The 23,136-nt window shown below is 36.2% G+C and overlaps 1 protein-coding gene across 1 annotated transcript in view; it reads left to right on the top strand.

Moving 5' to 3' along the window:
• The window catches only part of CAND1 (cullin associated and neddylation dissociated 1), a 44,364-nt gene that overhangs the window by 469 nt on the left and 20,759 nt on the right, over positions 1 to 23,136 (top strand). Inside the window, exon 2 of the mRNA XM_007195056.3 lies at positions 14,725 to 14,868. Coding sequence (XP_007195118.1) covers positions 14,725 to 14,868 — 144 coding nt within the window. The remainder of the gene's footprint in view (positions 1 to 14,724; positions 14,869 to 23,136) is intronic.

Genomic DNA, 23,136 nt, shown 5'->3' with positions numbered 1-23,136 from the left:
ATCCGACCCTCAGCTCCCCTCGGGGTCCCCCATCCGCGGCCCTGGCCCTCACACAGGCCTTGCCCCACCCCTTTGGCCTTAACTGGTTGCTCGGCTTTGCGGAGGTCTCCAGGCCATCCTCCGCTCCCCGATCCCGGCAGGTCCCTTTCCTCGCCCACCTTCTAACCCCCTTCCCCCATTCTTTCCTCTAGGCCGTTGACCGTCTCCGGTCCTAGGCCTCTTCTGCGTCCCCCACCGCATGCTCTGCCCTCCCAGGACGTGACTTTCGCGTCCCAGGTAGCGTGAAGGGGCGAGATCACGCACCATTGTGGGCAAGGGAGTCGCTCTAGGCTTGGAGCCCCGGAGGCCAGGCCTACCCGCCAGCCTGCCCGAGGCGCTAGGCCGTTATGCTCCCGGGGCCAGAGCTGCTGTTGCTGCCCACTCGGGGTCCCAGCTGCCGCCTCCTTTCCCGCAGATGTGAGCGGGCCTAGGTGCATTCAGCTCGAACGATTTGCTTGCTTTTCCAGCCCTTCGGGGATTGGGCTATAAACTTTTCTTTGGATTATCCCTTTCGTCAAGGTGGGAAGAAGGTGGAGGGGGAGCCGGGATGGTGGAAACTTGACTCGTAGGGTTTTCCCGCCAGCATTTCTTGTCATTTTCCCTCGTCAGGTAAAAACCCAAGCAGGATCTCGGGGTTTCAGTCTCATTTCCTTATATCCAAAATTACTGCCAGAAAGGTGAATTACTGAACCTGAAACAAAAAGGTGCAACAAGCAAATGGGTCTTATTGAAAGGAGTTTTCTAATATGGGGATGGTGAATGTGGAGGTTTGTTATAAAGTTCTGTTCCAGGAGACTTGTACGGTTGGTTCCAAACCTTGGTCACATCCATATTGAAGAATTGTTATATTTTCACGGGTAATCTTGGTTTCTCTCCCTCTTTTTTTTTTTTTTTTGCACTACAGGAATTGTTACATTCCATCCTTCCCGCCTTCTATCCCATCACAAAATCAATCAACTCCCGATCTAATTAGCTTTTTATAGCTTTGATACTTGTTTTGTTCTCTAGTGGTTTTATTTTCTGCATTTTAAAGGGAAGAACAAATAGTCTTCAATTTAAATTGTGGCTGACGGGCTTATTTGTTTTTTTTTTGTATGAACGGTACGTTTTAACACCTGAAAACACGCCCAAACCTTATGTACTGGGGAAAAATTTTTTGATTTGTGAAAGGAGAACCAAGAAAAATGTAATAATCTGTTCCTAATTAAATTAATATGCTGGCATATTAAAATGGCCAATGAAATACATTTTGGTCTGTGACTTCATAGCCAGAAATGATTCTCAAAAAGTTTTGCTATCTAGGGAGTTTTTAAGGATTGTATTCAAAAGTTTTAAAATTAGTTTGCTAATAATAAAGGTTCGAGTGTTCGTTTTTGGAAGAGACGTGTTTATTTTGGGTATTAATATTTTTAGATTTGTTAGTTCTAGGGTCAAAATCAAGATTAAAATAAATAAAAGGTTTTGTTTTTAGAATGCTGTTTACTTCCCTTTGGAGCTTTGCTTGCTCCCAATGCAAGCCATTAAAATTTAAATAAACATTTGAATGGAACATATATAAAAAACTTTAAGTAGTGTAGAATGTGTGGTGTGATTTTACCCCCTCCCATTTCTGTCAGTTTGGCTCATTCTGTAAAAGTACTGAATTTCATTCTGATGGTGTTCAGTTTTAGTCTAAAGATAGGACTTTCCGTATAATAGTACAGTTTTGTTCCACTAGTCAGACTTGTGTATGGATAATATGTTTAGAATAAAGAAGTCAAGTCATGTGATAATACTGCATATGTGATTATTGACTGAAGCTTCCTTTCTTATGTTTCTTCTAGAGGAAAGGTAATACGCACATGCTTGAGGAGTTTTTTGTTTTTGTTTTTTGTTTTTTCTAATTATATGGAAGAGTAATGCTCTGATGTTAAGGTATACTAGTGTTGAACTTGATAAGGATTATCTACTAATGTGGGCTTGAATAAATTAAAACATTGCTTGGAGGATTACTCCTAAAAATGTGATACTGATATATTTCTAATAGTTGATGAAGATTATAGAAGATATGCCTAAGAACAGTAAGTGACTTACAGTAGTTTGTCATTAAGATATTTTTAACAACTATGTTTTTAAGACTTAATATACTCAAGCCATTCAGTAATAGACAAGTTTTGGGAACCAAAGCACTATATATATTAAATTACTGACATTTAAGAGATTAATTAAAATAGCATTTGCAGTCAAGTATCTTGAAGATTTTACTGTATTTGAATACATGTGTTCTATTTTTAAATGATGGTAATTTCTCATTAGAAATTTATTTACTTGTTTATTTTGCTGTAAATGTCATAGCTATTGTTACATGTTTTAAAATACCTAGTACTAGAAGGATCTTGAGGACAAGATTAATTAACATTATAGAAAATCTAACATGTGCAGACCACTCTACCTTGTGCTAAGGGGAGAAGAGGATAGTACATCTAAAAGGAAGAAAAAAACATTTTTCTCATGGTGGAATCCAAAGAGAATATGACCTCCCAGTTACAAATATGGGTTCTAGTCCTGTAGGATTCTTTGCTGTGAACTATCTGATATCTTGGGCAGGCTACTTAGTTTGGGATTAAATTCACTTTCGAGAGACTTGTACATGGGTGATTACAAAAGGTCCCTTATAGGCCCAAATTTTCAGGTCTCTGAATAACTAAATAGTTTTTTTACTGTAAAGAAGGTAAAGAAATGGATGCAGACTTCAAAATTTTGGAATGTCAACATTTTTCAAGATTTTTTTTTTTCGGTAGGACTTAAATTATATAGTGTCCTTTTTTCTTTCATGGTTTAGTGTTCTGTGTTCTTCGAAGGTAGGATACTATGGTTTAGTGCCAGTAAGTAGTGATTCTGTAGATAACAGAATGAAAACTTTAATGTGTATAAACAAAGTGAATGCTGCACCTATAAATATTAATACTGAATATTCAGTGGGTTGAGGTAACTAATAAGGTTCTGCTTTTATTTTCATATGCTTCGTCACCAGCTTTTATTTTCATATGCTTCATCACCAGCTGAATTCCAGTATTCCAAGGAATCAAGAGCTAAAAAAAAATTTTTTACCGTTCTTTTATTTCTCTGTACATAATTGTTAATGCTTTCTGTGGACTTTATACACTTGATCCTTACAACTTTAGTAAAGTGGATACTAGCAATCTCTGTTTCAGCTGAGGAAACTTCAATCTGGTGATGCTAAGTGCTTGCCCAAGGCCGGTTAAACAGTAGTAGATCAGGGATTTCCAGATACCCCCAGAGCATGAACTCTAAACTACCATATTCTACTTCTGCAAGATTTTTACTAGGGGACATTAAGAGTAAGACCTTAAATTTCAGTTCCCTCTAAGTTAGGCTTAGGGAGTATTTTGTGCTAGAAGATTAAATAATTCCCTGAGAGGGACTACAAAAAGTTGACGATAGTGCTTGCCTTCAGTATTGTCTGCATGCTTGTTGAGTGGTTAAGGCATTTGTAAAAACATAAATAACCCAGGGCAGTATGTAGTGTTCAGGCTTAAGTGGCAGAGAAGATGAAAGCAAGGAGATTCATTCATGTTCAAGGAGTGATCTGAGCTAGGTCTTGAAGTTCTAGGTAGGTGTGAAAGCACACAATACAAACACCACTCTCGTGGTGGGGTAGGAATGGGTAGGGACCTTGTCTTACTGAACTGAATCCTCCACTTTATTTAGTGCCTTGGCCATGTGGGTTCTAAATAGATAACTTGTTTTAGTTGAATTTGATTTTAATTCCAGAGTTAAAAAAGCATGTAAGGATTGGGGAAGTTTAAGAAGTCATTGTAAAATCTGCCAATCTATTTTTTTAAAATACCATTTGATACAATGTTAAAATAATTCACTGCATTGTAGAATTTCCTAGCTTGATTATGATTTATGTCACCAAATATATTTATGTGTTTTGACTATTGGAAGGCATTTGCCCTTGGAAACTGTTTAAAATGCTAATAAAAATCTCGGGCCTGTTACAGAATCATCAGTTTTCAGAGTTGGAAGGGAGCTTAGAGATCCTATAACATAGCTGAAAGTACTGTGTGGGCACTTAAAATAATGTAACAGGAAAGACTACATTATCTGGACTGCTTGTGCTTGAAGAAAAGTAAGTTTAATCAGAAGAAATAGGTTTGTAGAGATTAAGAAGGTGATTACTGAGCATTTTCTAAGTTCTTTGTGCATTGATGGCATTAAGTTACACGATTTCACTTGTGATTTGGTGGGGAGGGATACAGGTATAGTACTGCTAACACTCATTATCAGCAATGATTAGGGCTCACTACTGAAAAAGAGGAGAAAGGGACCTCACTGAGGAAACTGTGAAGAAGATGACTAAAAATTAGTTTTATTTACGTGAACGATATTAAGACTGTCTCAAGTTAATTCATAACTCTAAGAGAATAAATGAGAAAAAGTGAGACAGCAGTGGGGTGTGTAGAAGATATATGAAAGATAATTGGTTCACTGGGTGATGCAGTTGGCCCATAGCATTTAGATTTCTGTTGGAAACAAGGGTAAAATTGTGTTTATATATTAGGGGAAGGGTTTCGGAAACCACTCATTGTGCAGTACAAAGTATCTATTTCTACCATTATTTTTTCTTCTCTAATTGGATTTACTAAAGATGAATAGGTTCTCTCCTCAGTGAACTTTCAGTCGCCAAGTGTGTGTGTTGCAGTCTGACTGTCTTGCTCATACCTTTTGCAGAGCCTGGCACAGTTTCTAATGATGGTACCCCCAAAATACTTGAATAAATGAATGAGATGGCACTGCCTGTAGGTTAATCCACCTGGGACTCCCATAAAAGTCTGAAAGTTAACATCTTAACTTTCTCCTCTCCCACCTTAAACCTCTTTTATTCTTATTTTGTTGTGTCACATTACCATCTACCAAATGTCCCAGTTGGAAAGCTTGATGTCACCCTTTCCTCTTTACCTTAGTTCCCTGATGAGTATTTCTCAAATTAGTCTCTCTATCTCAGGCCTCTTTTTAATCCAATCTTTTGGTAATTCTTCCATTAGAATTTTCTTCCTAAATATCACAGCTGATCATTGCCTTCTGCACTAATTCCCATAGACTATGAGATAAACTCTAAACTTAGAGGTTGCCCACCTAGGCTTACTGAAATTACTCTCCCTCAAATCCTTAACAATCTCCAGGTAACTAATTTAGTGGGTGTTTTCTTTGCTCTTTTATTTGGTATGTAATGATATGTAATGTAAGCACTGTTTACCACTTTTTTCTTCTTGATATTCTCTTATATGTGTAGATGTCTCTCACACAGGTTTGGTTTGTTACCATTTAGTGAGGGAGAACACATACTATGGGATATCTTAGTAAGAGGGTGTTAGGACCTATTTGGGTAATTTTGGGAAGGAAGCAGAGGTTTGCTTTAGATTGGATGTTGTCAGAAAGGGGCAATTCTTTTTTTTTTTATACAGCAGGTTCTTACGAGTCATCAATTTTATACACATCAGTGTATACATGTCAATCCCAATCGCCCAATTCAGCACACCACCATCCCCACCCCCCCTGGGTTTTCCCCCCTTGGTGTCCATACGTTTGTTCTCTACATCTGTGTCTCAACTTCTGCCCTGCAAACCAGTTCATCTGTACCATTTTTCTAGGTTCCACATACATGCGTTAATATATGATATTTGTTTTTCTGTTTCTGACTTACTTCACTCTGTATGACAGTCTCTAGGTCCATCCATTTCTCAACAAATGACTCAATTTAGTTCCTTTTTATGGCTGAGTGATATTCCATTGTATATATGTACCACAATTTCTTTATCCATTCGTCTGTCAGTGGGCATTTAGGTTGCTTCCATCACCTGGCTATTGTAAACAGTGCTGCAGTGAACATTGGGGTGCATGTGTCTTTTTGAATTATGGTTTTCTCTGGGTATATGCCCAGTAGTGGGATTGCTGGATCATATGGTAATTCTATTTTTAGTTTTTCCAAGAGGGTTCTCTTTTCTCCACACCCTCTCCAGCATTTGTTGTTTGTAGATTTTCTGATGATGCCCATTCTAACTGGTGTGAGGTGATACCTCATTGTAGTTTTGATTTGCATTTCTCTAATAATTAGTGATGTTGAGCAACTTTTCATGTGCTTCTTGGCCATCTGTATGTCTTCTTTGGAGAAATGTCTATTTAGGTCTTCTGCCCATTTCTGGATTGGGTTGTTTGTTTCTTTAATATTGAGTTGCATGAGCTGTTTATATATTTTGGAGATAAATCCTTTGTCCCTTGATTCGTTTGCAAATATTTTCTCCCATTCTGAGGGTTGTCTTTTCGTCTTGTTTATGGTTTCCTTTGCTGAGCAAAAGCTTTGAAGTTTCATTAGGTCCCATTTGTTTATTTTTGTTTTCATTTCCATGACTCTAGGAGGTGGTTCAAAAAAGATATTGCTGTGATTTATGTCAAAGAGTGTTCTTCCTATGTTTTCCTCTAAGAGTTTTATAGTGTCCGGTCTTACATTTAGGTCTCGAATCCATTTTGAGTTTATTTTTGCATATGGTGTTAGGGAGTGTTCTAATTTCATTCATTTACATGTAGCTGTCCAGTTTTCCCAGCACCACTTATTGAAGAGACTGTCTTTTCTCCATTGTATATCTTTGCCTCCTTTGTCATAGATTAGTTGACCATAGGTGCGTGGGTTTATCTCTGGGCTTTCTATCTTGTTCCATTGATCTATGTTTCTGTTTTTGTGCCAGTACCATATTGTCTTGATTACTGTAGCTTTGTAATATAGTCTGAAGTCAGGGAGTCTGATTCCTCCAGCCCCGTTTTATTCCTTCAAGACTGCTTTGGCTATTCGGGGTCTTTTGTGTCTCCATACAAATTTTAAGATGATTTGTTCTAGTTCCGTAAAAAATGCCATTGGTAGTTTGATAGGGATTGCATTGAATCTGTAGATTGCTTTGGGTAGTATAGTCATTTTCACAATATTGATTGTTCCAATCCAAGAACATGGTATATCTCTCCATCTCTTGGTATCATCTTTAATTTCTTTCATCAGTGTCTTATAGTTTTCTGCATACAGGTCTTTTGTCTCCCTAGGTAGGTTTATTCCTAGGTATTTTATTCTTTTTGTTGCAGTGGTAAATGGGAGTGTTTCCTTAATTTCTCTTTCAGGTTTTTCATCATTAGTGTATAGGAATGCAAGAGATTTCTGTGCATTAATTTTGTATCCTGCAACTTTACCAAATTCATTGATTAGCTCTAGTAGCTTTCTGGTGGCATCTTTAGGATTCTCTATGTGTAGTATCATGTCATCTACAAACAGTGACAGTTTTACTACTTCTTTTCCAATTTGTATTCCTTTTATTTCTTTTTCTTCTCTGATTGCCGTGGCTAGGACTTCCAAAACTATGTTGAATAATAATGGTGAGAGTGGACATCCTTGTCTCATTCCTGATCTTAGAGGAAATGCTTTCAGTTTTTCATCATTGAGAATGTTTACTGTGGGTTTGTCGTATATGGCCTTTATTATGTTGAGGTAGGTTACCTCTGTGCCCACTTTCTGGAGAGTTTTTATCATAAATGGGTGTTGAATTTTGTCAAAAGCTTTTTCTGCATCTATTGAGATGATCATATGGTTTTTCTTCTTCAATTTGTTAATATGGTGTATCACATTGATTGATTTGCGTATATTGAAGAATCCTTGCATCCCTGGGATAAATCCCACTTGATCATGGTGTATGATCCTTTTAGTGTTTTGTTGGATTCTGTTTGCTAGTATTTTGTTGAGGATTTGTGCATCTATATCCATCAGTGATATTGGTCTGTAATTTTCTTTTTTTGTAGTATCTTTGTCTGGTTTTGGTATCAGGGTGATGGTGGCCTCATAGAATGAGTTTGGGAGTGTTCCTTCCTCTGCACTTTTTTGGAATAGTTTGAGAAGGATGGGTGTTAGCTCTTCTCGAAATGTTTGATAGAATTTACCTGTGAAGCCATCTGGTCCTGGACTTTTGTTTGTTGGAAGACTTTTAATCACAGTTTCAATTTCATTACTTGTGATTGGTCTGTTCATATTCTCTATTTCTTCCTGGTAACCAGTCTTGGAAGGTTATACCTTTCTAAGAATTTGTCCATTTCTTCCAGGTTGTCCATTTTATTAGCATAGAGTTGCTTGTAGTAGTCTCTTAGGATGCTTTGTATTTCTGCGGTGTCTGTTGTAACTTCTCCTTTTTCATTTCTAATTTTATTGATTTGAGTCCTCTCCCTCTTTTTCTTGATGAGTCTGGCTAATGGTTTATCAATTTTGTTTATCTTCTCAAAGAACCAGCTTTTAGTTTTATTGATCTTTGCTATTGTTTTCTTTGTATTTCATTTATTTCTGCTCTGATCTTTATGATTTCTTTCCTTCTGCTAACTTTTGGTTTTGTTTGTTCTTCTTTCTCTAGTTCCTTTAGGTGTAAGGTTAGATTTTTTATTTGAGATATTTCTTGTTTCTTGAGGTAGGCTTGTGTAGCTATAAACTTCCCTCTTAGAACTGCTTTTGCTGCATCCCATAGGTTTTGGATCATCATGTGTTCATTGTCATTTGTCTCTAGATATTTTTTTATTTTCTCTTGGATTTCTTCAGTGATCTCCTGGTTATTTAGTAATGTATTATTTAGCCTCCATGTGTTTGTGTTTTTTACTTTTTTTCCCCTGTAATTCATTTCTAATCTCATAGTGTTGTGGTCAGAAAAGATGCTTGATATGATTTCAATTTTCTTAAATTTACTGAGGCTTGATTTGTGACCCAAGATGTGATCTATCCTGGAGAATGTTCTGTGCACACTTGAGAAGAAGGTGTAATCTGCTGTTTTGGATGGAATGTCCTATAAATATCAATTAAATCTATATGGTCTATTGTGTCATTTAAGCCTTCTGTTTAAGGCTTCTATTTATTTTCATTTTGGATGATGTTGTCCATTGGTGTAGGAGAGGTGTTAAAGTCTCTCAGTATTATTGTGTTACTGTCAATTTCCTCTTTTATAGCTGTTAGCAGTTGCCTTATGTATTGAGGTGCTCCTATGTTGGGTGCATATATATTTATATTGTTATATCTTCTTCTTGGATTGATCCCTTGATCATTATGTAGTGTCCTTCCTTGTCTCTTGTAACATTCTTTATTTTAAAGTCTATTTTATCTGATATGATTATAGCTACTCCAGCTTTCTTTTTATTTCCATTTGCATGGAATATCTTTTTCCATCCCCTCACTTTCAGTCTGTATGTGTCCATAGGTCTGAAGTGGGTCTCTTGTAGACAGCATATATATGGGTGTTGTTTTTGTATCCATTTAGCGAGCCTGTGTCTTTTGGTTGGAGCATTTAATCCATTTGCGTTTAAGGTAATTATCGATATGTATATTCCTATTACCATTTTCCTAATTGTTTTGGGTTTGTTTTTGTAGGTCCTTTTCTTCTCTTGTGTTTCCCACTTAGAGAAGTTCCTTTAGCATTTGTTGTAGAGCTGGTTTGGTGGTGCTGAATTCTCTTAGCTTTTGCTTGTCTGTAAAGCTTTTGATTTCTCCATCAAATCTAAATGAGATCCTTGCCGGGTAGAGTAATCTTGGTTGTAGGTTCTTCCCTTTCATCACTTGAAGTATATCACGCCACTCCCTTCTGGCTTGTAGAGTTTCTGCTGAGAAATCAGCTGTTAACCTTATGGGAGTTCCCTTGTATGTTATTTGTTGTTTTTCCCTTGCTGCTTTCAATAATTTTTCTTTGTATTTAATTTTTGCCACTTTGATTACTATGTGTCTCGGTGTGTTTCTCTTTGGGTTTATCCTGTATGGGACTCGCTGCGCTTCCTGGACTTGGGTGGCTATTTCCTTTCCTATGTTAGGGAAGTTTTCGACTATAATCTCTTCTAATATTTTCTCTGGCCCTTTCTCTCTTATCCTTCTGGGACGCCTACAATATGAATGTTGTTGCGTTTAATGTTGTCCCAGAGGTCTCTTAGGTTGTCTTCATTTCTTTTCATTCTTTTTTCTTTATTCTGTTCTGCAGCAGTGAATTCCACCATTCTGTCTTCCAGGTCACTTATCCGTTCTTCTGCCTCAGTTATTCTGCTATTGATTCCTTCTAGTGTAGTTTTCACTTCAGTTATTGTATTGTTCATCTGTTTGTTTGTTCTTTAATTCTTCTAGGTCTTTGTTAAACATTTTTTGCATCTTCTCGATCTTTGTCTCCATTGTTTTTCCGAGGTCCTGGATCATCTTCACTATCATTATTCTGAATTCTTTTTCTGGCAGGTTGCCTATCTCCACTTCATTTAGTTGTTTTTCTGGGGTTTTATCTTGTTCCTTCATCTGGTACATAGCCCTCTGCCTTTTCATCTTGTCTATCTTTCTGTGAATGTCAGAAAGGGGCAATTCTGTCATTTGACATCTTAATAAATGTTATAAGGAGGGCACAGTAAAGCAGAGGAAAAGCTATAATTGGTAAAGCAGTAGCAGTCACTCATTTAGTTAGGAGGATGTTTGGTATTTTATGTTGCTAAGTGAACTTACCTGAAATGGATGTTCTGTGTGTTTATGCCCAGGAAAAAAATATGCTTTCCCTGAAAGCATCAGCTCTGTTTGGGTTATTCATTTGGATGTTATCATTGAAGTTTAGGTATAAGCCTTAGAACAGTTCCTGGACTGTAGGGGCTGCTGGGTCACCCCCACCCCCCGCCAGTCCTTACTTTTGGCCAAGGGCAGACAAAGTTGGCCTGCAGGGCACTAAGTCACATTGTTGATGTCTTCACTTTGGCTGGGATTTTGCTGATCAGGATCAGAGGAGTGGCCATTCAGTATAGTCTGTAGTTGAACCAGGCTTGTTAAATCTCTCTTCCTGTGTTGTAAGATGAGTGGTTGAACCATCTAATGTGTGACAGTGGTTATTCAATAACACTAAGACTGGACAGGATGTATACCGACTATAACACCCAAGTCCTGTGGTTTCCCTTCTGCTTCTTTGTCCTTTTCCTAACTCATCCTTTACCATCTCCATATCTAATCCATTTCAAAGACCTATAAACTTTAACCTTGTAAATCTCAAATAGGGTTTGTTCTCATTATATTATTCACAGTAGTTACTTATCTAACATGTATTTTTTCTGGAAGACACATCATGGCCTTCTTGTCTTTAGGAACACTAGATAGCACTTCATCACCACGCTTGAGGGTCATTTTAAACAGCACAATTACCAACAAAAAGCACAAACATGCAAAAGAAAAAACAACAAAAAACGTGGCACCAGATAAACTGAGAAGAGGATGCTTGTTTACAGTATGAGAGCTGAAATAGGCAGAGTGTCACCTGGTGCAGTGTCAGCTGGGAGTGTGTGCGGAATGTGTGCTTTGGGTGATTCAAATATTTCCTGGTTCTTCGCATGTCTGCAAATATCATGAAAGCGCTGGAGAATTGATTTGGGGGTTACAACAAATTTTACTCTGCTAATAATGAGAATTGACTGTGTGTCCATTTTTTCCATCTCCATTTACTGTCGTAACCCTTATTCTGGCTACCATCATTTCTCACTTAATCTGCTCCCATAGCTCTCCTATCTGTTCTCTATCCAGTCTGCTAAATGAAGTTTGGTTCTCTCAAACTGTTTTCCACAATGTAGCTGGAGTAATACTTCTGAAATGCAAATCTGATCATTCCATTTACCCCCCATCTCTACCTCAGATGAGTAGCTTTCCATCACTTTTATTTTATTATTATTATTTTTTTTTAATTAAAAAAAATTGTCTGGCCACGCTGCACGGCATGTGGATCTTAGTTCCCGGACCAGGGATCGAACCTGCTCCCCCTGCATTGGAAGCGTGGAGTGTTAACCAGTGGACTGCCAGGGAAGTCCCTCCCATCACTTTTATTTATTTATTTATTTTAAAACATCTTTATTGGAGTATAATTGCTTTACAATGGTGTGTTAGTTTCTGCTTTATAACAAAGTGAATCAGCTATACATATACATATATCCCCATATCCCCTCCCTCTTGCATCTCCCACCCTCCCTATCCTACCCCTCTAGGTGGTCACAAAGCACCGAGCTGATTCCCTGTGCTGTGTGGCTGCTTCCCACTAGCTATCTATTTTACATTTGGTAGTGTATATATGTCCGTGCCACTCTCTCACTTCATCCCAGCTTACCTTTCCCCCACCCCGTGTCCTCAAGTCCATTCTCTGCGGCTGCGTCTTTATTTCTGTCCTGCCCCTAGGTTCTTCAGAACCATCCTCCCATCACTTTTAGAATAAAGACTAGAATCCTAGTAAGATCTTCAAATCTCTTTAATCTTTTGGCCCCTGCCTACTTGGCCATAACCTCCCCACTCCCCACACACAGTTCCTTTTCATGCTTAAGATCTCAGTCTTCCCTGATACACAACTTTCATTCCAGTCTAGGTCATGTTACTTTGTTATCCCATTATCTTTTCTTTGTGCCACATTCCTTTCCTTCATAGCATTTATCTCAGTTCATAACTACATATGTAAGTACTCATATATGTAGTTTTAAAAAATCAATATGCCTCTATTCAACTGTTATGTAAGTTCCAAGATAGCAGGAAGCAATTGTGTTTGCTTTTGCCAGCCCTTGTATCCATAGCACCTAGCACAGTACCTGACAAATAAAAGGTTCTCAGTACATAGTGAATGAGTATATACAACCTTTCCCATCTTGACCTCAGCCTACATTTCCATCTTCCTGTTAGGTTTCTATTTCCCTGTGCCTCAGACACGCTGAATTGCTTCACTCTGAGGTATTATGCCCCTCACCACCACCACCACCACCACCACCACCACCACCATGCACACAAATACACTTAAAATCCCGAACCAGCTTTCCCCATGCAAGCCCTGGTAATCCTTTGAGATCCAAACTAACTGTCGGTTCTTTGGTGTGATCATTGCCAAACACCCTTGAGTGTTTTAGAAAATTTGTGTGAGATTCTTCCATTTACCTGTCTGCTGTGTTAGATGAATAAGTTAAGAGGAGGGGACTGAGTATAAATTTATCATCTCAGTCCTTAGCCCCATACCTAAAGCAGTAAATGCCTAAGAGGTGTTTTACAAATTGACTTTTGAATCTTCCATAGACAGCTTTCAAACTGGTCAAACAACTTCCTTATAAGATTTATAGTGAAACCTTTTAACACATGAACAGAAGGAACTTTCTGGTTCCAGGGTCACAATTAAAAAGTAGTTCTTCTTATAACCTCATAGTATCTCAATCCAGGTTTTCTGAGTTTTAAAAATATTATCTATTGCTAATTTTGCTGGTGCTCATTTCAACTTTTAAATGTTTAACCGTTAATTATTGATTTTTGAAAATCAGTAGACTTCTTTATTAGAGTATAAGCTCTCTGAGGCTAGGAGTCAAGAGACTCCTATCTTATCTGTTCTTTGCTCATAGTCCAGCCTTCGTAGCATCATAACAGGCAGTGAATAAATAAATGGTAAATAAAGGAAGGATTCTGTGTACCAGTATAGTTTTTTCAGAACTATAAAGTAACTTTTTTTTTTTTATTGGGATTACATGCTTTTTTACTTAAATTGATGATCACTCTGTTTTCTCTTCAACCAGATGATTAACATTTCAGGGGTTCTTAGAGGTCCTAACTGGTATGGTTGTTTAATGGATTTTATCTAAGTAAAATAGTTAAGGTGCTTTTCATGCTTTGTGTGTAGAAGTGCCTGCATTAGTGTTTTATTCAGTTTGTTTTTTTAACTTTCTGGAATATTGTGTGGTTTTAATTTCATTTTGTCATCATATAAAATGGGGAGGGGCTTCCAATTAGGAGAACAATGTTAATTTTTAAAAGGCCCATGCTTAATTTACCTTGTATTATCCCAATTGGAACGTATGCTTTTCTTTATAAGCAGTTTAATAAGACTTGATAAGAACTGTGCTTGCGCATAGTTTAAAACTTTGTCCTTTGGTAGTGGTTCTTAAGGAAAGGGGGCTGGATGTCAGTTGGAATAACTTTTTGGAATCACCTCTTCATCGTTTTGAAAATACATTTGATCCTGATGGTGGGAGTTGGGGTGGAGGTGAGAATTTGCATTTTGGAATTTTCCCAGTGATTTGTAATAATGTAACCCCCAACCCAACACAACAGTATTACACAGGAAGGTATTCTTAATGTTAGTTAAAGACTTCTAGATAAAATTCAAATCACATGCAAAGAAAAAGTAAAGAGAAGCTTTTCTTTCCCTAAAAGCAGTGATGCAATTACAGCTGACCCCTGAACAATGGGTTTGATCTGTGTGGGTCCACTTATATGGGAAATGTTTTCAATAAATACGTACTACATGTACTACACGATCTGTGGTCAGTTGAATCTGCAGATGCGGAAGTGCAGATGTGAACGGTGACTGTAAAGTTATACATGGATTTTTAGCGAGGTGGGGGGAGGGTGACCCCCTTGACCCCCACGTTGTTCAGTGGTCAACTTTATTAGAATGAAAGAGCATTCATTGAAGGTCCGGTCAGTAAATTTGAAATCAAGACTAACCCGGGGAAAATAATTTTAGCCATGATACCTTATTTAGAAGAGTAGATCAGGACTTAGATATGAATGATAGCATTGGATTTGAAAACGGTGATTTTTTTTATTAGTGCTTAAAAATTTTTAATTACCAGCAAATTTTAATTTTTTCATAGGTTTATGGCTACAAATGATTTGATGACAGAACTGCAGAAAGATTCCATCAAGTTGGATGATGATAGTGAAAGGAAGGTAGTGAAAATGATTTTGAAGTTACTGGAAGATAAAAATGGAGAGGTACAGAATTTAGCTGTCAAATGGTAAGTTGTTTTTTACTTGCTTCCTACCGCCTTCACTTTCCGTTAAAAAATTCAGTATAACTGGTAAATTAGTCTTGTACTATGTCTTTCTGGAGTTTTTCTTTAGAATTTGTAGGTGATTTGGTTTAGTATTTGTACTTGGTACATGAGACACATTTCCTTATATGTAGTTTCTGTATTGGCTGGACATGTTATTTTAATTCTTATGAAATACATGTAGGAAACTCCAGAAAGAGTAGTTCTCTTACTTGTTTGGCCAGGTTTTTAAGCTAGGTTAAAAGGCCTGTCCATCTCTGTATTAGTTAAAAGGCTCTCCATCTCTGTATTCCGGGGAGGAGGGGTGGTTTTAAGAACCAATGACAAGGAAGTAAAAAATAAGACTTGATAAAGGATAACAACAGTTAAAACCATAGTTAAATTAACACTGATGATACAATAGTTACAAAGAATCTTTCCTAAAAATTGAGAATTTCAGTTACCTTTGTGTGTATGGGGGAATTGATGGCATCTTGTTAGGTGTGATTTTGACAGCTGGACTGTTATTCTTAGTTAAAGGTACAGAATTTGAGTTCTTGGTAAATTGTATTAGTGCATCTATTTAATTTATGCATACCAAATATTAGAAACCCTTAAAAATTTACAAGTAAGTTATTAGTAAGTATAACTTCTGGTTTCATATAAAAATTAAAGTATAGAATTTTATGTCATTTTGTATGGCATATAATATCTGGTATCAATTTAAATAAAGTCTTGTCATTATTACCTTTGTTGGATTTTCTTATAAAGGTTTTACATTTATTTTAGGCTAAGGTTTTACATATCTGCTGTAAAAACAGGCAAAAGTATGAGAAATCATTGGTCAGCATAGAATTTCTAGACATGTAGTACAACTTTCTTTAACTTGGGACATTAGCAAGTTTAAAATCAAACGGGTCTTCAGAAAATGGTAAGTTGCAGAATAATGAGAATGAGTCTAGTTTTACTTAATTATTTTTCATCTTTTGTTTCTTTTGCCATGTGCTTATTAATAAACAAAATTGTTTGGTTCAAATTATGTGCTGAGCAATAAGCAGCCTTTAAAAATGGTAATAAAATGTAGGCTTTGTCCCAGATTGAGAGGTGAGAGGTACGAGGTACACAGGTCTTCTTTATTCACTTGAGTATGAATCTTGTTAGAAACCTGAGCGTTTGAGCTTTTGACGATCTTTTATACTTAAAATTTAACAGGTTGGGGGGAAAATGACGTATATTCAGGAAAATAAGAAAGGAATTAAGATATTAACAAAAGTAATATATTAGGTGATAAAACCCAAGAACTGATTCTTGGAGGAGGGAAAATCCTAATAGATAGAAATTGGAAAATTTATCAAAGACTCATCACCCAAAAGAAACTCATGCCCAGAAATCTTTCACACAACTCTTTGAAACCTCAAAGAGCAGATAATTCCAGTATAGATAGTTTTTGAACTATTTCAGAACATAAAGTATGAAAACCTTGCAGTCTTTTTTTTAAACCAAATACTGATGATAAATTCTGACTAAATACAACACTAAAAAGGAAAACTACACACCAGTTTCATTTAAATGTTCAAAATAAAATCCAACAATACATTAAGTATAGTATACTTTGACCAAGTGAGGTTCATTTATCCCAGGAGTATAAGGACAGTTTAATATTATGTGCTTTATTAATATTTTTATTCCATCATGTTAATAGATCAGAGGAAGAAAAAAATAATGTAAACAATAAGAATTCAGTGACGGAACTGGATGTAAAATTAATGAACAAAAATAAGTAGCCTTCACATAAGCAAATAACCAGTTAGAAGATATGGAAGCAAATGTCCATTTATTATAGTAACAGAAAGACAAAATGCCTAGCAATAAATGTGACAAGAAATGTTACATTGGTGACCTTGGGTGAGGGTGTTGCGTGGTGAGGGTGTTGCGTGGTTTAAGGTAAGTTTACAATTTTCTTTTTAAAAACTTTCTTTTATAGAAGAAAAACTTTACTCTTCACCAATAACAAAAACGTACTTGCAGAAAAATGTACTTGGAACCAATGGAAAGACATCTCAGGTCCTTGGATAGGATAACTCAACAGGGTTGTCAGTTCTCTCCAGGTTATTTTAATGCTAACTTAATTCTAAAAATCAGTAAGTTTTTTCCACAAGCTAGACAAGTTGATTCTAAAGTATATTTTGGTGGAAGGGAGAAGAGGGACAGGGTATTTGCTCAAGATAGACAAAAAATTCCCTGAAAATTTCTGGAGTTGGAGGTGTGTTGGCTAGCCCTTCTAGATACGAAAACATACTCTTATGTTTATCTAAGGAAAGCAGTGAGGTAGTGAGGCATTAATAGACCAGTAGTGTAAAATGGAATGGAAAGTATTCGATACATGATGCAGTTGGTGGCATCATGAGAAAAGCTGGACCTTTTTTCAAAGCACTGGATAACCATTTGAAAAAGATAAAATTGTGTCCTTACCTCACAACTTCCCTACTTAAGGTCAACATTGTTCACCTTAAATTGGTTTTATGTTGGATGTATTAGTGTTTTGTGACTTTTTATTACTGATTAGTAGTTCATTGATAGCACAATGATATCTTCCTAGGTTTGGCTATTGTGAATAAAGAGACAGTGAACATTCTTGTGTGAGTCCTTTTCAGGACATGTGTCTTTATTTCTTAGGAAGAGTGAAATTGCTGTCGTCCATTTAGATTTTTAAGAAACTGTGGAATTGTTTGCCAAAGTATTTTTACCATTTTACATGAAAGTGCCAGTTTTTCCACATTATCATCAGCAGTTGGTTGTGTCACTCTTCTTTTTTTTTTGGGCCGCGGCATGCAGGATCTTAGTTCCCCTACCAGGGGTGGAAGCGCGGAGTCTTAACCACTGGACCACCAAGGAAATCCCGGTTGTGTCACTCTTTAGTTTTAGCTATTCCAGTTGGTGTATAGGTGTAGTTTTAATTTACATTTCCCTGATGACTAATGATGGCTAATGTTATTTTGTTTATTGGCCATTTATTTATTTTTTTTGTGGACTTTTCCCTGTTTTTAAAATTGAGGCTGTCTTTTTACTGTTGAATTATAGGAGTTCATATATTCTGGATATAGGTCCTTTGGCACATATATGTCTTATAGTATTTTCTCCCAATTTGATGATCTTAAGTTTTTAATTTATTTTAAAATTTAGTTTAGTTTGATTTAATTTATAAATTAATTTCAACTTTTATGGTTATTGCTTTCTGTGCTGAAGAAATCTTTGTTTATGTTGCAAAGATTTTTCTCTTGTGTTTTCATCTAAAAGCTTTGTAGTTTCAGCTTTTATTTTTAGTCCTGTGATCTAGAATTAATTTTTGTCAAGTGGGAATTGAGCTGTTTTTTTTCCATATGGAAATACAGTTGTTGAAATACCAATTTATTGAAAACATCTTCGTTTTGGTACTGAATTGCTTTGACATCTCTGTCAAAGTCAGTTGACTATAAAAGTGTAAGTCTATTTCTAGACTCTGTTCTGTTCCACTGATCTATTTGTCTGTTCTAATGCCAGTACCATACAGTTTTATTAGCATAGCTCAGGCTTTTTCAGGCTTGGCGCTGTTGAGTTTTGGGGCCAGATAATTCTTTGTTATGGTGAGGTATCTTGTGTATTGCTTGTGTTGTTGGATGTTTAGCAGTATCTAAGCCTTTACCCACTATTTTTGCCAGTAGCATTCCTTCATCCTCCAGTAGGAACAACCAAAAATGTCTCCAGACTTTGCCAAATGTCTGTTGAAGGGCAAAAGTCATCCCTGGTTGAGAAACGCTGGTGTAGATCTATAGAAGTCTGAAGTAAGGTAGTGTAAGTTCTCTAGCTTCATTCTTTTCTCAAGAATATTTTGATTTTTTAAGTTCTCTGTATTTCCATGTAAATTTTAGAATGTTAATTTCTGTTTTAAAAGTAAGCTTGCTCAAATTTTGATTGAGATTGTGTTGACGCTATAGAAATATTAGAAGAGAATCAACAATTAACAATACTGAATCTTTTAACTGCAAACCGTAGTAGCTCATAATTATTACAGTAATTTTTGTTGATTCCTCGGGATAGTCTGTCTAAACAATCGTCATCAGTGAATATCCCCCTCTTTCGATCCTGATTTTGGTAATTTGTGATTTCTCTTTTTTTTCCCCCTCAATTCACTTAATCAGGGATTTACCAACTTTACTAATCTTATCAAAGAACTGACTTTAGGGTTTGTTATTTTCCCTATTGTCTGTTGCCTTATTTAACTGATTGCTTCTCTTTTATTATTCCTTCCTTTCCACTCATTTTTTTCCTTTCTAATTCTTAAACATTTAAAGGTATATATTCTCCTCTAAGTAAATTGTGGTATTTTTATTATCATTCAGTTTGAAATATTTTTAATCTCCATTGTGATTATTTAGAAGCAATTTTCAAATACTTGGAGGCTATCTAGATCTTTATTTTTATTTTTAATGGTTTCTAACTTAATTGCATATGGTCAGAGAACCATACTCTCTAAGGTTTCAGGGAAGTTTATTTGTTTGTTTTGGTTTCTTTTGTCTGCTCATTGAGATTGGTTTTATGGTTCAGCATATGATAGGTCTTGGTGGATGTGGATGTTCCCTGTCCACTTGAAAGCGTATTCTACAGTAGTTGGGTATGGTATATTATAAATGGTAGGTCAGGGTAGCTGGTAGTGTTGTTCAGATTTATATCCTTTGTGATTTTTTTTTTCTTTTCTTAATATTAAATACTGAGAAAAGAGTGTTAAAATTTCCAACTATAATTGTCAATTTATCTGTTTTTCTCTTTAATGCCAATTTTTGCTTCATGTATTTTAAAGTTGTATGATTAGGGGCATACGCATTTATAATTATGTCTTCCTAATGTTTGATGTTTTTATGAGTATAAAATGTTTCTTTTTAAATACATTTGGAATATATTTTTTCTTATGTTCATATAGCTGCTCCAGTTTTTTTTTAAGATTAGTTTATTCTTCTATTTCAGTTTTTAATCTGTGTTTGTATTTGTTTATTTTTTGGCTGCATTGGGTCTTTGGTGCTGCTCACATGGGCTTTCTCTAGTTGAGGCGAGTGGCGGCTATTCTTCGTTGCGGTGCACCAACTTCTTTCTCATTGTGGTGGCTTCCCTTGTTGCGGAGCACCGGCTTTAGGTGTGCGGGCTTCAGTAGTTGTGGCACGTGGGCTCAGTAGCTGTGGCTCATGGGCTCAGTGGTTGTGGTGCATGGGTTTAGTTGCTCCGCAGCATGTGGGATCTTCCCGGACCAGGGATCGAACCCATGTCCCCTGCATTGGCAGGCGGATTCTTAACCACTGTGCCAGCAGGGGAGTCCTGTGTTTTAAAATTATGTGTCTTGTAGACAGCAGATGGTTGGGTCTTGCTTTTTTTCCTTCTATTCAGTTTCATAATTTCTTCCTGTTGATATGAGTGTTTTAGTCCATTGCTGTTTATTGTAAGTATTGATGTAGTTAGATTTAGGTGTGCCATTTTACTTTTTTTGTTTTTTTCATTTGTTTCTTTTGTTGTGTGTTTTTTCTGGGGGGGGTTTTAATTGTTTTTTTTCATGCCTTCTTTTGGGTTAATCATATATTTTATAGCAGCAGTTCTCAAAGTTTGATTTGGGGGTCCCTGGGACATCTGTGACCATGAAAGTTCAAAACTGTAATATGAGTAATACTAAGGTGTTATTTACCCTTTGATGCTCATTTTCCCATAAGTATACGGTATAATTTCCACAGGCTACATGACATGTTATATCACAAAAAATTGAATGCAAAAGCAGATGTGAGAATCCAGTTGTTTTAAGCCAAAACATTAATTTGCAAAAATGTGAAACAGCTATTTTTCTCATTTTTTGTTTTTTGGAAAATATAGTTATTCCTTAAAAATGTTAAATTTATGTTAACATGTGCCTTTATTATTGTTACTTTTAATTTTTAATGTGGTAAGCATTGACAGATACATACAGCCCACATAAAGAAAAATTCTTTGGGGTCTTCATTGATTTTCAGAGTGTTAAAAGGGTTCCTGAAATCAAAAGTTGGGAAGTGTCTTGTTTTATAATATTTAATTTTGATTTCGTCTTTTGACTTTTCAGATACATCATCTTTGTGTTATTTTTAAAATTGTCACTCTAGGCTATGGATTATAAATTGCATCTTAAATTTACCACAGTCTTAAAAGTTAATATTGTACCACTTGATATAAATTATGTAAACCTTGAAATAACATTTTTCCATTTACCTTCCTCCTGGCTATGTGCTACTATTGTTTTTTAAATTTGTGTGTGTGTGTCCATAATACAGTATTATTGATAGTTGGGAGAAAAAATATATAGTCTCTTAAATGTAGCCTTTTCTACACATTTACCATTTCTGGTGATCTTTATTCCTTTCTGTAAATCTGAGTTATCATCTGGTTTAATTTTCCTTTAGCCTAAAGAACTTCCCTTGGCAATTTCTGTAGTATAGGTCTGGTTGCCATGTAGTCTCAGCTTTTATCTGAAGTTGTCTTTAATATAAATTTTTATTATTCTTCATTTTTAAAGGGTGATTTCATGGAATATGGAATTCTGGGTAGACACTTTTTATCCATCTGTTTTTTTTCTTTTTTTAAATTTATTTATTTATTTATTTATTTTTGGCTGTGTTGGGTCTTCGTTTCTGTGCGAGGGCTTTCTCTAGTTGTGGCAAGCGGGGGCCACGCTTCATCGCGGTGCGCGGGCCTCTCACTGTCGCGGCTTCTCTTGTTGTGGAGCACAGGCTCCAGACGCGCAGGCTCAGTAGTTGTGGCTCATGGGCCAAGTTGCTCCATGGCACGTGGGATCTTCCCAGATCAGGGCTCAAACCCGTGTCCCCTGCATTGGCAGGCAGATTCTCAACCACTGCGCCACCAGGGAAGCCCCATCTGTTTTTAGTTCCATCATTATGCATTCAAATTGTTGTTTTCTAAAATACAGTTTTAGAGATTTTGTAATTGTTATCTGAAGGAGGTTTAGTCCAACAGAGCTATTTTGCCATTTTAGAAGCTAGAAGTCTTTAAATTCATTTTTGGAATTCCTTTTATTTTCAATCCCAATTTGTATTATTTCACATTAGGTCTCTACATATATGCCGTGTGCCTTATTATCATTTCCATCCATTTGGATTGAGCTGTTCATGGATTTCTCCAACTTCTCTGTTTATTTTTCTTCTTTCTTAATTCTCCAAATCATACTGCCTACTACTTTTCTAGTCAAGCAGTCAGCTGTTATTTATTGAGAATCTGTATGTGAAACATTGATCTGAGCATTTATCAAATTAAATTATTTTCATCATGTCACTAATGCTTGAGAAAATGCATTGGCTCCCAACTTTACCATATCACATTTAAATTCATTGGCCTAACTTTAAAGATTCTCCTTAATGTCCCAGGTGTTTGTCTTTCCTATTTTGTGTTTCATCTGTCTTTTGCATCAAGCAATTCTTTTGACTTCTTATTTCTTTCAGCATGTATTCTATTCATTCTAGTCTCTCATTTGAAATGCTCTTTTTTTCTAACTGTACCCCATAAATACAAGTACCTAAAAACTTGTCTCCGAGGTGCAGTCTCCTGTCTGTAAATAAATACTAACATTGAATTTAAAAGGTTTTTTAATTTTTTTTAATTGTGCAGAGTAGTGAATGCCTGCATAATTTCTAAAGTAGTTATGTGAGTTCCTTACCTCACCAACCAGATGGTAAATTTTTGAAGATGGGGGCCATACTTTTGTTATTCAATACAGTCTTGAATACAGTGGCTCCTCAATGAACAGTCATGCACCAAACATTATCTCTGATGTGCTAAATTCTGTGGAAAGGACACAGTGGAAGAGTGCTTTTCCCAGTTACTTGATGCTTTTAAAATTTAAACAAGAAAATAAAAAGAATATAAATTTTTTGATTCATGAGTTGGAGTTGGTGATAGATGGTAGGAAGGAAGGGTCACAGTTGGCAAAATGTGATATACTGGATGGAATTTCTATTGCAGGTAAATCATAGGATCCTTGTTAGGAGCAGACTCCTAATTAGCCTTTTTATTATTAAAAGATGTGTGTATTTGAGGTGTTTGGCGGGAGAGGGTGAAAGCATCTTGAGTTTCATGATACTGTGATGAAAGTAAGTGGGAAAAAATTGGAAACTGCAAAGAGCTTATTAAGAATTTTTTAACACTCTTATTCGTATACTATCTATGTTACAGGCATAGCATTTATTTCGTGTT

The sequence above is a fragment of the Balaenoptera acutorostrata genome, chromosome 11 (genome assembly GCF_949987535.1).
Source record: "Balaenoptera acutorostrata chromosome 11, mBalAcu1.1, whole genome shotgun sequence".
Taxonomy (NCBI): domain Eukaryota; kingdom Metazoa; phylum Chordata; class Mammalia; order Artiodactyla; family Balaenopteridae; genus Balaenoptera; species Balaenoptera acutorostrata.
The sequence above is the reverse complement of the archived record's forward strand: the minus strand, read 5'-3'. Positions and strand labels throughout refer to the sequence as shown.